This window comes from Esox lucius, chromosome 21 (assembly GCF_011004845.1).
Source record: "Esox lucius isolate fEsoLuc1 chromosome 21, fEsoLuc1.pri, whole genome shotgun sequence".
In the NCBI taxonomy this organism is placed as follows: domain Eukaryota; kingdom Metazoa; phylum Chordata; class Actinopteri; order Esociformes; family Esocidae; genus Esox; species Esox lucius.
Genome location: NC_047589.1, coordinates 10317720 through 10335398, shown reverse-complemented (window position 1 = coordinate 10335398; position 17679 = coordinate 10317720). Strand labels below are relative to the sequence as shown.

Sequence of the window (17679 nt, the reverse complement as noted above, 5' to 3'; positions counted from 1 at the left end):
CTTCATGGCAATGGTATTCCCTGATGGCAGTGGCAACTTACAGCAGGATAATGTGCCCTGCCATACTGCACACATTATTCAGGAATGGTTTGAGGAACATGATGAAGAGTTCAAGGTGTTGCCCTGGCCTCCAAATTCCCCAGATCTCAATCCAATTGAGCATCTGTGGGATATTCTGGACCAACAAGTCTGATTCACGGCGGCTCCATTTCGCAACTTAAAGGATCTGCAGCTAATATCTTGGTCCCAGATACCACAGGATACCTTCAGCGGTCTGGTAGAGTCCATGCCTGTGTGGGTTGGTGCTGTTTTGGCGGCATACAGTTAGGTTTGGAAATAATTAGACACTGACACAAGTATTGTTATTTTGGCTGTTTACCAAAATATATTCAAGTTACAGTTACATAATGAATATGGGCTCTCTCAGCTTTAATTTGAGTGTGTTCCAAATTGGAGGAAGGATTTAGGAATTACAGCTCTTTAATACTTAGCCCACTCTTTTTCAAGGGACCAAAAGTAATTGGACAATTGACTCAAAAGATATTTCACGGAGAGGTGTGGGGTATTCCTTTGTTATTTATTCATCAATTAGGCAGGTAAAAGGTCTGGAGTTCATTCCAGGTGTAACATTCACATTCGGAAGCTGTTATTGTGAACCCACAACATGCGGTCAAAGGAGCTCTCAATGCAAGTGAAACAGGCCATCCTTAGGCTCCAAAAACTCCAACAGAGATATGTCAGGAATATTTGGAGTGGCCAAATCAACAGAAAAGATAATGCTGAGCTCTGTAACACAAAAAGTCCTGGACATCCACAGAAAACAACAGTAGTGGATGATCATAGGATCCTTTCCATGGTAAAGAAAAACCCCTTCACAACATCCAGCCAAGTGAAGAACATTGTCCAGGAGGTAGGCATATCATTATCCAAGTCTGCCATGAAGAGAAGACTATACGAGAGCAAATACAGAGGGTTCACCACAAGGTGCAAACCATTCATAAGCCTATAGAATAGAAAGTCCAGTTTAGAAAAAGCCAGCCCAGTTCTGAAACTGCATTCTTTGGACAGATGAAACTAAGATCAACCTGTACCAGAATGATGGGAAGAAAAACATATGGAGAAGGCTTGGAACAGTTCATGACCCAAAGCGCATGACATCCTCTGTAAAACATGGTGGAGGCAGTGTGATGGCATGGACATGCATGGCTTCCGATGGCATTGGGTCAGTAGTGTTTATTGATGATGTGACAGAAGACAAAAGCAGCCGGATTATTTCTGAAGTGTATAGGGACATGCAGTCTGCTCAGATTCAGACAAATTCTAGTTGATTGGACGGCGCTTCAGTTTACAGGTGGACAATAACCCAAAACATACTGCGAAACCCACCTGGGTGTTTTTTTAGGCAAAGATGTGGAATATTCTTCAATGGCCAAGTCAATCACCAGATCTCAACATGATGGAATATGCATTTCACTTGCTGAAAGACCCATGAGCAAACAGCAGCTGAAGACAGCTGCAGTAAAGGCCTGGCAAAGCATCACAAAGGAGGAAACCTTACGTCCACGCGTTCCAGACTTCATGCAGTCATTGCCTGCAAATAATTCTCGTCAAAGTATTTAAAATCAGCATTTTATTTATGATTGTGTTGTCCAATTACATTTGAGCCCCTGAAATAAGGGGACTATATGAAAATGGTTGCAATCCCTTAACATTTCATAAAATATTTTTGTATTTGTATTTCATGCAATATTTTGTAACTACTTGAATTAAAGCCAAAAATCTCAATTGCATCTCAGTTGTTTCATTTCAAATCCATTATGGTAGCCTACAGAGCCAAAATTATGAAAATTGTGTCAGTGTCTAAATATTTCCGGACCTAACTGTATTAGGCAGGTGGTCATCATGTCTCATCAGTGTAGAAAAATGAATATTTCAATTTTCAATTATAAATATAAATAAAATGAATATGTTTTCTTATCAAACTTTGGCAACCCCACTGCCATTCCAGATTATCTCTCTACTGGCAGTTTAGCCCACTGTTGTGCAAACAGCTCCAGTTATCCCAGATTAGAAGTGTGCCTTCCAACTGCTGTTGTCAGATCTTTCCATTATTTAGATCTGAAATATTACTGTCTCTCCATTGTTTCGTCTAGAACCATTGCTGGCTGTATTTGAAGTGTGTTTTGTGATCATTGTTGTGCACGAAGATCCATAACCTTTGAATGAGACTCAGCTTTCTCACACTGGGTTCAACATTGTGCTCCATGCCTTGGTTTTTTCCTGATTTCATGATGCAATGCCCATTCTCAAGGGTCCCAGTGCCAAGGGCAGCAGAGCAACCCTAAAACATCCCTGAATCAATGTTTGGCTGTTGGAAAGGTGTTTTTTTCTTTGAAGGCTTTGTATTTTTTGTAAAATATAATGGTTTGCTTTACCAAAATGTGAGTTTGTACTGTGTCTGAAGGTCAGCTTGAATGTGTTGCAGTTGATTTGGGTGCGTTCTCCAATCAATCATATTTCAGATACTTAGCCTAAAACTCCAAAGAGCAAGGAAAAGCAATGTATTGATCCACAGTGGCTAAGAAAACTCTCTTGTAGTATCGGAACCAAGGAAGAAAGCTAGAGAGGAGCCAGACACAGAGTGACATTGATTCTAATGAGGATGCATCATTTTATTATCCCTTAGCGTGCTCAAAATATACTGTGGCTTGCAGTTGTATTCTGATCAGTGGTGTCGTTAGGCCTGGGCATCCAGGGCTATAACCCCGGTTCTTTTATGAATAGCCCCGGATCTCAAATTCACCCAGAATTTGGATAATTATGATCAATGATCTGTTACTGAAATCCAAATGATGTGATTTTTGTTCGGTTTGGTATTTTAAATCAAACTCAATATTTTAAGGTGGCATGACTTTCAGACACAGTACTGAAAGCACAAACTCACTTTTTGGTGAAATGTTTGCCACATCTCCACCTTTGCAGGGAATATGGTTGCCAGTGTTATCAGGTGGAGAGGCCTCATTTAGGGCAATGAAATCATCAGGCTTAAGCCACAGATCACCCAGGCCATTTACATACTGTTTATGATCAGTGATTACCTAATTGAATATGATAGCCTTTGAAGAAAGGGATCTAACATGAAGAATTCCCAGTTCGTGATGTAGTCTTCCTGTTTGTTACTGAAATGGAGGATTACTTTATTCTAGTTACATTGCTATGGTGAACACCCCCTTGTTTTACTTTGCCTATCAAGGATTATCTACCATTAGAACAGTCTTTTGCAGCCATCTTTCATCAAGTTCTTTTGCAATCTCATCCGGGGAGGTTGGCTACAGTGGCATTATTTACTGTGAAAACAGGAACATCAAGGTCTCTGGAGAAATTGAAATTGTCAATGCTTGGCTAAAATCTTTTATCCAAACCTCCTCAGACAATTTTCTGGTTTTCTTTCTTTTTTCTGTGTTTATTGTGGTACACATTTTTTCATATTGCAGACACCTGAAGCTCCCTTCAGGTTCCAACGCAAAGGAGAGCTTAAGTTTATTTCTAAAAGGCTTAAGGGTAAGAGTTAATTACTGGTTAGTGTAAGGGTTAGGGTAGGCACCTCGGTCAAATGTCTACTTAAAGCTTTCAGCCCTTTTCAAATGCAAGCTCAGCCCTCTCCATTGAGTCAACCACATTCAATCACATTCATTTCTGCCTTCAAGACATGTTTAAGTGAAACTCTAACATGCTCCTAAATATCAAAGTAGCACCACCAGGTTGATCAGAGATGACTGCCTCATTTTCCCCTGCTAAATAACACCAGCACCAGCAGGCTGAATCAAGTCGGCTGCCTCATTACTTGTCTCATGACTTGAACCCTCTCTACTTTATATCGATAGGACGAAATTGAATGCAATTGAAAAAGGGAACAGTTTAGAGAGCCAATCGAAAGTAGACATTTGACCGAGGTGCCTACCCTAACCCTTACACTAACCAGTAATTAACTTGGAACCTGTAGGGAGCTTCAGGTCTCTGCAATATGAAACATTTTCATTGGAAATGTTGCCGGGATGCAACGGCCCACGGCTTCAAACCCAGTGATCATGCGATCACACGTAGGTCCAGAATGGTCAGCTGTCAAACCTGCTCAGCCCATTGTGGAGCACAGATCCAAGCTCTGATGTCATGTGAAGCTGGACTTTGTACAGCCACCGCGTTTCAATTCATTCTTATCACTGACCAACCTGGATACTGGTTGCGGAACTGTGTACATTACTATCTTGATACTCTGGCCTAGTGGAGCCCAGTGCTTTGGATGTGCTGCACACACCATTTTCTCTGACTTCCCCTACTCCCCAAGCCTTCATTCCATGAATCCTTACCGTAGCATTAAGACCTCACTGTGATGACGCTGGTTGGATGATAGGGTGATCAACATTTGCGTGACGTCTGATTATACGGCGAAGGGGGTTGCCACTAATGATGGCACTAAAGTAACATGCTTAATTATATGGAATTCTGCATAAATTGTGGAGTGTGTGGAATCATTGGGATAGATTAAAATACTAATTAAACAGGCCCTTACAGAATTTGGAGAGTGAGTTAAGGTTCAGCTCTTCAGGGTCATTTACATACCCTTCATCTGGGTTAATGGGATTTAAAGGACCCTCTCTTTTTCTCTTTCACTTTCTCCTCTCACCCATTTTACCCAGCACATTCACATGCTAACAAACTCAATTAAATTTATACTCTGTTTTCTCTTTTCACCACATAATTTGGCATAATCTATTAAGACCCCTTTGATTTTGTTTTGCTATATAAATGTATCCTTCAAAGCGAGGATTTCAAAGGCTAGACACACACAGGAAAAAAGTTGGTGGAGGGTATGATCTTAAATGTTGGACATTCAGTCGCTTAGTCACTTTGATTTTGATGGGAACGTCTGCATCAAAAAATATAGCATTTAGAAATGCAATGGGCTTACTTGAATTGATCAAAAGATTTAAAGATTTAATTAATATTGGGATCCTACTAAGAACTGCAAAAACAAAGATGTATTGAAGGGATAGTTTGAGATTTATCTACTTCCCAGAGTAAGATTAGACTGTTTTAATTTATAAATATTTTCTTATATCTGTGACCAGTATGAAGGGAGTTAGAGAGAGTTTCATAAACCAGTGCTAACTAGCCTTGATGCAGTTACTGGACCTCTGTTAGCTGTTCCTAAAGACCTTTGTTGCACTCATGCTACGGTACTTCCTTGAAACCGCACGCAAAGACATAAAATGCTATGCATTATTTAACGGGAGAATGCATAAAGGGCCTCTCTAAAAAAATACGATTATCCCTTTAATTACACAGTACAAATTAAATCAACTATAATTTTTACATTAAAATAATTTGTCTGTGTAAAGATTAGTCCACAGACAAATGATGGTACTTAGGCAGCTGACTGTTTGCAGGAGTTTGGCTTTTTCACCCAGTGAGCTTCCATCTAAAATAGTAATTTCCTCATAACAAAGTTACACAAAACTCTCCACTCCACAATGCATGTGTGCCATAATTACAGTGGCTCTGTAAAGTATTCACCCCGTTTGAACTTTTCCACATTATATTCTTACAATATGTTATCCAAATGGATTTATTTTGTAGTTTTTGAGATTTTATCAACACAAAAATTCCATACTGTCAGTGAAAAATAGAATCTACAAGTTGTTATAAATTAATAAGAAATACAAAACAGAAAATAATTGTATTCAACCCCTTCAGTCCAAACTTGGTAGAGTCACCTTTGACTGCAATTACAGCCATGAGTGTATTTGAATTTCTACCAACATTGCACATCTGGATGAAAATTGCTCAAGTTCCATCAAGTTGGATGGGACCTTTGGCAAACAGCAATTTTCAACTTCTTCCACATATTCTCAGTTAGTTTGTGGTCTTGGGTTTGACTGTGTCACTCTAGGACTTTGATTTGTCTGTACTTTGTTGAATCCATTTTGCCCTCTATCTCCCCAAGCTTTCCAGGCTCTGACAAGGAGAAGCATCCCCATAGCATGATGCTTCCACCACCATGCTTCACAGTGGGGATGATGAAAAATGACGCGTATTGATTGGCTCATGCCAAATATATCGCTTAGTGTTTGATACCAAAAACTTCTTCTACTTGGTGTCCCCCACATGCCTTCTGGCAATCACAAACCGAGAATTGATGCAAGTTGTTTTGTTCATGCCACCCACAAATGAAGCCCACTTTTGTGAAGCACATGTTTAGTATGCACAGTGTCTCCCAGCTCAGCCATGGAAGACCGTAACTCCTATAGAGTTGCCATAAGCCTCTTGGTGTTCTCTCTGACTAGTGTCGTTCTCGCCTGGATACTTTTGAAGACCCCCATTCTAGATAGATTCACAGTTGTGATGTATCTTCTGCATTTCTTATTAATGGACTTAAAAGCCTTTGAAATGTGTTTAATTCTGTATTTGCTTTGAATGTCCCTTTGTCTTTATGATGTAGATTTTATTAGTGAATTGTACTAACTAACTGTGGGACCACCAACAGATAGGTGTGCTTAACCTCACATTATTTGAAACGCTTTGATTGCACACCTGACTTCTAAAGACATTTGGTTGCACCACAGCTCATTCCGCTGTGTTGTAGCAAAGTGAAAACATGCAATTAATGATTTTCTGTTTTCTATTTTAATGCATTTAGAACAATAAGCAGATTATATTTTTTACTTTAATATCATTCACAAAATTATATCAGGCACAAATGGAGCCACTGATAAGGTTGATTTTGGATTCACAGCAGACCAAGACCTGGGTGTGATCCCTGCAGAGTAAATGTCTGAATTCCATTGTATCTTGCCCTGTGTCCCAGACTCTCACCTCCATCTGTTCCACAGGAGACCTGGAACCTCAAACGTTCTTTGGCGTCACTTACTAACACAAAACTAATTTTACTTATTCCACATTCCATTCACTTATTTCACTATTTAAAGACTTTTGTCTTTTGGTTGTGTTCCCCCACACAGTTCAACAGAAGAAGCAGCTGGAGAAGGAGACTGGTGTGAAGATATTGGAGGCTGGAGTCAGTGATGTAAGTCTTGCTTCGACATCTCTTAACTGGGAACATTTAAATAAAAAATAAAAGTATCTACTTGTGGGAATGCCTTTTCTAGGGAATTTCATTTCAGTGCTGGAAACATTTGGCACTGACTGTATCCATGTACAATGCATTCGAGCACTAACAAAAACATCAATTAGAGGATATTTCGATACAGGATTACATAACACTAAGATAGTATGTTGAAAGATTTTTTATGCGAGGTGGTATCATACATTTCTTTTAATAGCTTTGGTGCTATTTTCTTTAGTATGTGGTAAAACACAAGTCAAAACAAAAAACCTTTTACATTGTACACAAGATGATCTTGAAAGAAATATTTCACAAAAAAATACTTATACATATATATAAAGTACTGTGTAACTTTTTTTTTTTTAAGTTCATTTAGTACCATGATCAGTAGTAGTTGGCCTGTTTCGAAACTCTGAAATTATCACACTTAACCCATTACATTTAACATTCTTAACAACAGATTTTGCCAGCAATTGGTTTGTAAACATCTTTCACCATAAGATCACTGATTCAACCACTGGTGAAATATAATGAGTATATTGGTTAAGTCATCAAAACATAAGACAACTCTCTCAGTTTATTCATTGTAAAAATCAGTTTGTCCAAGAACAAACATGCAGGACACAGTGTTGAAACAGTGTTTCAAAATTAGTCTTTGAAGGGCTAATGGAAATCCATCACAGTATGTTACACTGTTTTCACAAAGGAAAAACCCTTACTGTATACTACCCATCACAATTGACTGAAATTAATTTCCATAATTTCTATCCCATAATCAAAAGTGTGATCAGTGAAAATATCTACAGTCATTGATGCAAACAAACTGAAATTATGCACTGCAGGAAAAACATTTTGTCATGGCAAATCCAAACTCGACATTCGTCACCAGTGACATGGCTTATCCATGGGCTGAAGGAGGGGGACATGCTTATGGACATGGGGGTCATTGACCTTCCACCTCTGTAATTAAAAGGAGACTATAGGGCCAGGTCTAGGGTCAGGAAACAGGTCTATGGTCTAGAAACAGGGATTGACCCAAAACAAGTCCTGAAACAATTCCTGAACCAGTTCAAAACTAAGTGCCATGGATTTAACTGCCCCAATAATCTCCTTTTCTCAACCCTGCTGAGGAATTATTTTCATCATGGAGGTAGATGTTATATGACCTCCATGCATATCAGCATCTTTCAGCCCATAGATAAGTAATGTCTTGACGGCACTGGTGACCAATATTAGGATTGAATCGCCGTTCCAGAAGATTTTTCCTGCAGAGCATGATTAATGGAGGATGTGGACAAGAATTCATGGCCAAATGCCATATTCAGAATTAATGGAAATTACTGTAGTGTAGGGTGTAGTGTGCTAAACATTTATTTAATGATATTTATTTTCTGCAGTATTTGTTTCATTTTATCAGACCGAAAACCAGTCAAAACCAGTCAAAACCATTCAAAAGTTTAGACAAACCTTTGCATCAATGATTGTTCAAACTTGAGTATTGTTTAGAAATTATGGAAATTATTTTCAGTACATTTTTATGTTTAATGTACAGTAAGCATTTGTGTAATGCCAAAACAGTGTAATATACTGTAAATGTAAATTGACCTTTTAAAATGTGCATTGTTTGCTCTTAGTTTAACTGGGTGTTACATTGACTGATTTCAGTTGCATTGTTATGTGGATGACTTAATCAATGTACTCATAATGTTTCATTAGAAAACACTGTATGGTTAAATCAATAATCTTGCAGTGAAATATGTTTACAAAACCAATGAAAGCACAATCAGTTGTTTTAAATGTCAAACCAGCTGTTACAATTGTGATCCGTTTGAAGTTTTGTACTAAGGGTTTTGAAAAATCACCACACTCGTAAAAATAGTACAAAGCGATAATAGAAACTGGAAGATCTTCACAAAATCAAGTCGCTGTAGAGAATATTGAGCTTGTCTTGCAAACCCCCAACATGCACCATGTCACATTCTAAAGAAACGTAACTAAACCGCTGAAAAGTCCAGATGATAAAATAGCCAGTGCCTCTGTAAACTGTTTTCTGATTTGATTGGACTGAGTCCCTCTCCAGAGGTATGGCTCCAGATATAGCAGCTTGGCATTTTATCACCACGGTTACCTGCTGCAACCACCATCTATACCGCCTGCATCCTTTATGAGGCGGCCATTATGACCAGACCAGACATTGATCTTGAGCTAAAATGAATGCCAAATGTATTTCCTGTTAAACGTGTTGCTTTGATACGCATCCCCTGTATTCATTTCCTGTCCTCCTTAGGGTTTGTTAGTTCCCCAGGAGAATAAAGGCCGAGACAAAGCACAGTGTGTTTTGAAACTTTAAATAGCAGACGACAGTGACTCAGAGCAGGAACAATAAGCAGGCTATCTACAGAGCTGTCACTTGATGGCTAGACATTACGGCTGGCTGTGACATTATTCATATAAAACAAAGAGTGCAAAAATATATGTATGATGGGCCCTGGGTTGAGAGCAGGGAAGATATGTGTTAATTCGATGGCCACACTGCTAATATTCATTTGTATCTAACTATGTGTGTGTTGGAGGTGAGGATCCAATATAGTTGATATTGATGAACCGGAATCATCTTAGCCGACCTGCAGCTCAATGAGTTTTTCTATGGAAATGAACTAGGCAGCGATGGCATTGTGAGCCATGAGGCATGCTGGGTACTAAAAGGACATGGCCTGTGTGTGCAGTCCCGCCGTAGTCAATGGCAACAGGCCTAACATAGTCGGGGCTATTTATCCTGAGTCCATCCCATTGTGGAATGTTGTCCAGTGGTCTCTGTCACACATTCTGTCCATCCATTTCAAAGCACTGTCTCATATTCTCACTATCATGTTTCTTGTTTACCTCCCTGTCTTCTTTTTCATTACCTCATCTATCTCTTTCTCCTTCTCTTGCCCTCTATCACTCTGATCTTCTATTTCTGCTTTTTCCCCATCTTTCCTCACATTCAGCATGCCGAGAGACCAAAGCGGACAGTAATGGAGGGCCGTGGTTTGTCATATTCATCTTATTTGTAGATAATTAGCTGCAATCATAGGTTCTCTGCGGGAACCAGGGAAATTGGGGATCTATCGTTTACCTCAGGAGTAGGAAATCAGACAGATGCTGTGTGTGTGTATGTGTGTGTGTGTGGGTGTGGATAGGTGTGTGTGTGTGTTGGGCTGCCTGGGCATGCATGTGTGATGGGAAATATGTGCTGGAGGGAAGTAGAGTGTTTATTGCACTAAAGCCTCGCAGTACTCCAGTCAAAGCCAAGCCCTGTAATTATTCATAGTGTACATTGGCAATTTCCTAGTCAGAACCTAAATGAGGTTCAATTCATCCCAGTGGTTTCTAGTTCCTGAATGGGGGCAGAACGATAACTTTGTGAAAACGGTGGCGGAACATGAAGCGCAGAGTGCCTGTGGAGAGGGCTCTCAGAATACATTATTTATTCAAAGGGATTCAACACAACTATTAGTAGATGAATCTATGCGGTGACCACTGACCAAGTGGCAATGGTGTTCGTGGGTAGTGAAGCTAGATGCCACAGCATGGGTCAGTAACTATGCATTAGCATGCAAAGCACTTGAAAGAAACGCGTGCTCCAGTTCTGAATAGACCACTGAATGAGTTGACAAAGAATGTGAATTAAAATAAATCATGTTAGCTGCCAGAGTTAATCAGTTAACTCAAGTTAATTTTGTGTAATTCTATGTAATTTATTACACAATTTTTTTTCTGCCATTAATCACATCATGTGAAAGTGTGGAGCTGGGTTGAGTCCTAAATGTATTTAAATTCCCTTGATAGAACTACGTAGCGAATACAGGGCAATATAACCTTACTAGTACTACATAGAACATACTACATAGGAAATACAGGGCCATATTCCTTTAAGAACACTACACAGGAAATACAGAGCCATATTCCTTTAAGAACACTATATAGGAAATACAGAGCCACATTTTCTTAAGAACACTACACAGGAAATACAGGGCCACATTCCTTTAAGAACACTATATAGGAAATACAGAGCCACATTTTCTTAAGAACACTGCATAGGAAATACAGGGCCATATTCCCTTAAGAATACTGCATAGGAAATACAGAGCCATATTTTCTGCTTGGGAAGTAGACACAGACTATGTCGTCATTCTTAGTCTTTGTTAAAAAAAGTGCAAATGACAAAACAGCTTAAGAAGATGTCCAGATGTCCAGACATCGATAGCAGATGTCGGCGAAGATTAGCTAATGTCAAAGTGAGGAGCTGGGACTCTAATCAATAGATTTCGCAATATCAGAAGCTTGAGGGGCTTTTGGCTTGCTACTCTTGGACTTAAGTTGTCTGTCTTTTAAATTCTTATGGTACTGTTTTGTTCATCTTTTGGCGTTTTTTGTCTGTGATTGTATGTACCGCTTGCATCTCCAGACTCTTGTCCTTGATGCATTTTGGTAGGCTTTAGTACGTCAACGCTAATCTCCACACAGTGAATGTGCCTCAATTTGCAAGTTTTCCATCCTAGGGCAAAATGTATTTTTCAGGTTGCACCTGCAAAGACTGACGCAGGTTGCTACCATAATGCATATTTACTAAATACGAAATAACAACAAATGCCCGTTGATTCATGCATCTTAATTCTCAAGGGTTTGTTTGTCTGTTGGTCTGCCTTTTTGATAATTGCATTAAAACTGGGTCAGAGTCCAGAAAGTTTTTGAAAATTCTATAATTTCATACAATTTAACCATTTATCCAACATATTTCGTAGTTTTTTATATAGACTAGCTCAGACATGGAGTGACATTTGACCCATTATCCAAGGGATTATGTGGAGGTGCAAAAAACAAGATTCCATTCTCTAATTTCATTTTCTCCGTGACAAGGCCAACAACTGTATGTTGAAAAGCTGCCTGTCATTCGCATCTGCATTTTATGTATTTTCCCTTTTGTTATTTTGTATCCCTGGTAGAGGTCATTTTTTTTTACAGTTTCATGAGTCCTCCCCTTGGCAGAGTGATCTTCCTTAAAGTCACATAGAAATGTGCGACTGGGGCCCTCTGCTGTTTCGTCTTAAGGGGCGGTTGATGAGCCGCCGGGCACCTGGAGTAAGATGGAAAGAGAGAGGCTCAGAGGGTGAGGGAGAGCGAGAGATGTTGCAGTAAGCAAGGTTCTACTCTGGCTGTGAAGGTTTGCTTTTGCTAGCAGAATGCAGAATGCAAGCACATACAGTAGACACAGCTTGCCTGGTATCAGAGGGGGGAGGGGAATGAAGACTAGGAGGCGGTCGAACAGGAGGAGATTTCTGGGACAGCCACGCTTGATTGTCTGTGGGACCCTACTGGCAGACAGACTCTGTCAGCTAACACCAAGTCCACACACACCCCTCCTCGTGTCCCTAGTCCGTCTTAAGAACAAAGGGATTTTGAACGCATTTGGATGAGTCAGTGCACAATGACTAGGGAAGCCCTTGTGGCTCGTGGGCACTGCTTCCACGGCTACTGATTGATACCCCCCACCGCTATGGAGTCTTTAATGGTCCCCATGTCATTAACTTTCTGGGTGAATTAACATTCATTGACATTTTGACAGCGACCTCATGTTTTTGATAAGTCCTGCAAACTGGCTGTGTAAAGAGGCCCTCGGTGAACACAGACTCACCTGAGCGGCACGTCAACTGATTACTCAACCACCCGTTGTAAAGCATATATGGCAGACAGGAATCGGCTGAGTCTGTCCGCGGGGCTTTGGGGTGTATCTGTGCGTGTGTAGTGTATGTACGCCAGTGAGTGTGTTATATGTGGATGCATGCACGTGTGCGTGTTTTTGCATACAATGTGTGCTCTCAGGACGTAGATGTGTGTGTGTGTGTGTACACATACATAACAAACATTAGCAAGACTCTGTGTAAACGGAACCTTTTGCGTTTCTGGTGCGTGTCTGTGTGTCTTGTCAGGACTTTCGCTGTGGAATTGCATTACCTCTCTGTCTCTGAAACCTTTAAGGATTTCCCATTTGATTTCTCTGAGCCCACCTAATGGATGTAGATGCTGGAGAAATAAACGTTAGCGTATAATCCCATCATATGTCAAGGGGGAGGAAATGCCGGCGCCGGTGAATGCCGCCGTCTTAGAATGCGGGAAAAGCAGTCATGGTCTCTCCCAATCAGAGTCCAGAGGAAACGGGCAAAACTAATTTCAAGGAAAGGTCACAGGCAATGATGACCTCTGGCAAAGGGATTCGGAACAGTTTTCTTGCCCATTTCCTGCGCCGTAATGAATGTGAGGGCAAGCATTAGAGCAATGCCATTTGAAAAGAGTTGAAAGTATGACTGTAAATGGTATCGTTCTACTTTATATGTTAGGGCTGTGAACACTCAGGTACCCATTCTATATTTGTCTTCCTCAAATCGCTTGTTTCACCAATGACATCAGATCTTTTCGCAGCAGGTTTTATTTAGAGCTTATCTGATTGGTTAAAAACACAGTAATCTGAATTATAAGAATTGGCCTGGAAACACAGCCATATATATGAGTCCCAAATGGCATCATATTCCCTGCGTTGTGCATTTCTTTTGACCAGTCTTATGGGTGCCATTTGAGATGCTCTGTCCGTGTGCTGCCTGTATGCTGTATGTTATTCAGTATTCTATATAATTAGCGTTACATAAAACTCTTTCTGATAGTAATCATAAATGAATTGCTGTATGCTATATAATGTAGGTTGTTTACAGTCAAACTAGGTTGACACTGTGCTTAAGCCAAGGACTTATCATGGCATGAAGCCGCAAATGGTAGGAATTGTGGTCCCAGCCCATTCTTAATCTGGATAAAGTATATGAATACACCAGTTGCAATTCTGAAATGTGTTTTGGCATGAGATTTCTTTTCATCATTCAGTTAAGTAATAATTAGCAATAATTAGAAATGTTTTGGTGGCTTTGGTGCTGATCACACAAGTATGTGGTAATATTTCACCACCCTTAGGGCTTGTTTACATTACGAGAGAGAGACATAAACGCTAGATACTGTAGACTTATCTTCAAACAATTTGCGTTCACACTGCACCGGAACTAGATTCAGTTCAGCCAGAATTCACTTCACGCTTGCAATAAAACCTCTGAAGGTGTCATCTTGAGCTATTGATATATGCAAGTTTACACTACAAAATAATCTAGCGTCTCGAGGCCTCTTAGTTACGCCTTGGGATACCTAGTGTAATGTAAATAATCAAACAAATGAAAACAAAAATACAACAGATAAAAAAAAAATAATAATTAAAATTAAAAGTGCAACAATCAAGCATCAGTATGTCATCCAGAAAGACAGGTTTCACATTGAAATACATTGTGTTCATACAAAGTACATGCGTCAATTTAGATTTTCTTGTGCTTATTATTCCTAATTGATCATCACACCACCATTTGGTGAATTTACCTTATATATTTTGATATTGTTTTGCCTGCTATTTGCAGATTGATTAGTAGAGAATCACCACCGAAAGGCCATAGATTTTTACAGTATGTGACCTCAATGGGATTCAAACCCACAACCTTGGTGTTGGTGTTGCTGAGCTACAGAAGACCACTGCCTTGCCTATGGACAATACAACACTGACAAATTCAGGACATGATTGCCATCCATAGTTGTAACGACAACCATATAAACCATGTGAACATCGGCAATGTCTATCAAAATGGAAAAGGATAGACAGCAAAGCAGACAAGTAAATCAGACAGCATCAGAATTACAAATCGAGCTGCTGTGAACCATCACAAGTATCTTTTTTGATAAAGCAGGCTTCTACCTGGCCAACACAGTGTAGTATACTGTAATAGATTATCTTGCGTACTTCAAACACTCCCTTTGAAATATTTGGCCTACGTTGTTTGTTCTTGGACTAACGGATTGTTGCAATGACTGAACTAAGAGAGCACTATGTTATGTTCTGATGATGGATCCAATGTACTCATTATATTTCACCCAAAATCTTGTGGTGAAAGATGTTTACACACCAACTGTAAGCAAAATCAGTTGTTTTGATTTAAAGTGTGATATGTTTTGAGAGTTTTGTAGTATGAGTTTTGAAAAAGCATGACATACAATTGATAATAGTACCAAAGCAACACTTTTTTTTTTTATTGGTAGTCCAATCAGCTATCCAAACTTAGCATTAGTAGTATAATGGTCACATAACAGATACCCTTTGATTTTGTTATTCCTTTTCAGATATTATATTCAAATAGCATGGGAAAAGGTGTCATATTTGAGGAAATTAGCTGAAAACTGCATTTTCTTTTTTCTCTGCCTGTTTTTGAAGTGCAGGACATTTTATACAACTTTAAAATATTCTCCTCGCCCCAAAAATGAATTACAAGAATTAAACTGTGATACTAGGCACACTCACACAAATATATGCCAAATGGCAAAATATTAGCATTTTTTTTATTTTTTATGTTTTGGTATTATTCAAACAAGTATGTGGTAACATTTCACCACTCAGGACAAAAAACACAACAGATCATCAAAAAGCCCTTTTTTCACAACTCTAAGTACATCGGACATTGACTGAGTACAGAAAAATATCTAGAAATACATTTTCCACATTGAAATACATTATTTTCATACAAAATGCATAGCTTTGATGAGATTTTCTTCCAGATTGTTAAAATACCTTTTATTGTCACTATGCTCATTGTTCCCAATTGATCACCACTCAACCATTTGGTAAATATGCTCTGTGTAATTTATATTGTTTTGCCTACTATGTTCAGATTGAACAGTACAGAATCACCACCCTAAAGGCCATAGCTTTGTATGTGACCTCTGTAGGATTAAAACCCACAACCTTGGTGTTAGTAGTGTGAGCCCCAGAAGAACATTGTATTGTCTATGTACTATACAATATTGTCATTCACAGTAGTACCACAACTGGTAACCAAATAAGCATAAGAACCATGTGAACCCTGGCAATGTCTTTCAACATGGAGCAGGATAGACAGCAAGGCAGAGGAATAAATCAGCCCCTGGACAGGGTCAAAACTACAGAGCTGCTGTGAACCATTACAAGTACATCTCTGTTGATAAAGCAGGCTTCACCGGGGAAACACTCAACATTGTCGGAAAAATATCACTGGCCAATGAGCAACTGTCCATGTGCCTGGACAACATAAGGAAACATATTCCTGTGTGGAGCCATATCTGAGATTGGGTGGTAGGACATAAGACACTTCTTGGGTCTTGCAATGCTTTGGCTGTACACCTTTTTAAGTTCCTCAATGAAATGGTGCATGATAATGTTAGGTTCCACCATTCAGAGGTGATATAGGAATGGTTTTGGGCCAATTATTCCTGCAGTGTGTGAAAAATTAAGATAGAACAGACAGAATTGATGCAAATTAATGTAGTGTGTGCTAAACACTGACTTTTCTTTTGTTTCTTTGTATACTCTGATGATTTTTTGGCATCAGTGATTATAGATGTTTACACTGATCACACTTTTGACTGTGATAGAAATGATGGAAGTTATTCTCTGACAGTTGTGATGGATAATCGACAGTTAAAGTTATGCCTTGTGAAAACAAGCAAGCAAGCAAGTGTAACCGTGAAATAAACAGTGAAAACAAACTAGACAGTGAAATATACTGTAACAGATTACCTTTAGCACTTCAAAGAGTCATTTTGAAACGTGTGTCTTACCTTTTTTGGTCTTGGACTAACTGACTGTTACAATTATTCACATAATTTTTTTTGAAACAGTCTTAACATTCTCTAAACTGTAAGTACAATTATCACAACTGTTTCATGGGACATCACAACCTTACGGCATGTCTGCAAAATCTAGTAACTCACCCAAAACATTTAATTCATGCTTCAAAACCTAGTTGTTGCGTCAGTAAATTGGCCAGTGCCACCAAAATGAGGAGTTTTTTTCTCATTATGTGAGCCATACTGGTCAAAATGTTTAGATGTTTTTTCATCACGTCAGTCAACCCTGGAAATGTTTGTTATGTATACATTTCAGTTCTGTTCTACTTTTTTGTCTAGCTGAATGCTGGTGTGTATCACACTGAGCTTTTTAGGTAACAGTTTCAAAGGTGGTAAAGGTTTACTGGGTAAAGTGAATACTGTACAATTCTGTAGTACACAGAAAAAGGATATGCACATTTGTATGTATACAGTACATTTAGCGGTGTTACATGTAAACAGAAAATTCACTTATATTTCTTATATATAAAGTAATATATAGTAAGCTGAAAATTTGCCGGAAAATTACATCCATGAAAACGAAAAACTGCAACAAATAAAAATCCCGTGGTAGTTCTGAAAAAACAATGAATTGCACCTCCTCATAGTAGGTGACACTACGAGTTCCCATCTCCTTGGTGGACATCCTGTTGCTCTTGTGGGTCAAGAGATTTTCATCAACATCACATCTAATATTTTCACTTGCGATGCACCGGGGGAAAAAAAATCTCCCGGTGATTCCTATTTCATTACTACTGTATGTCAACTGGCAGGTCATTTGCAAATATAGCAGA

General features: G+C 39.1%; 1 protein-coding gene across 4 annotated transcripts in view; it reads left to right on the top strand.

Annotated features, from left to right (window-relative positions):
• The window catches only part of ptprn2 (protein tyrosine phosphatase receptor type N2), a 176417-nt gene that overhangs the window by 104911 nt on the left and 53827 nt on the right, over positions 1-17679 (top strand). For all 4 annotated transcript variants that reach the window (XM_010902790.5, XM_010902791.5, XM_020041996.3 and 1 more), the window contains one exon: positions 7020-7084. In XM_010902790.5, the coding sequence (XP_010901092.1) occupies positions 7020-7084 (65 nt within the window). The remainder of the gene's footprint in view (positions 1-7019; positions 7085-17679) is intronic.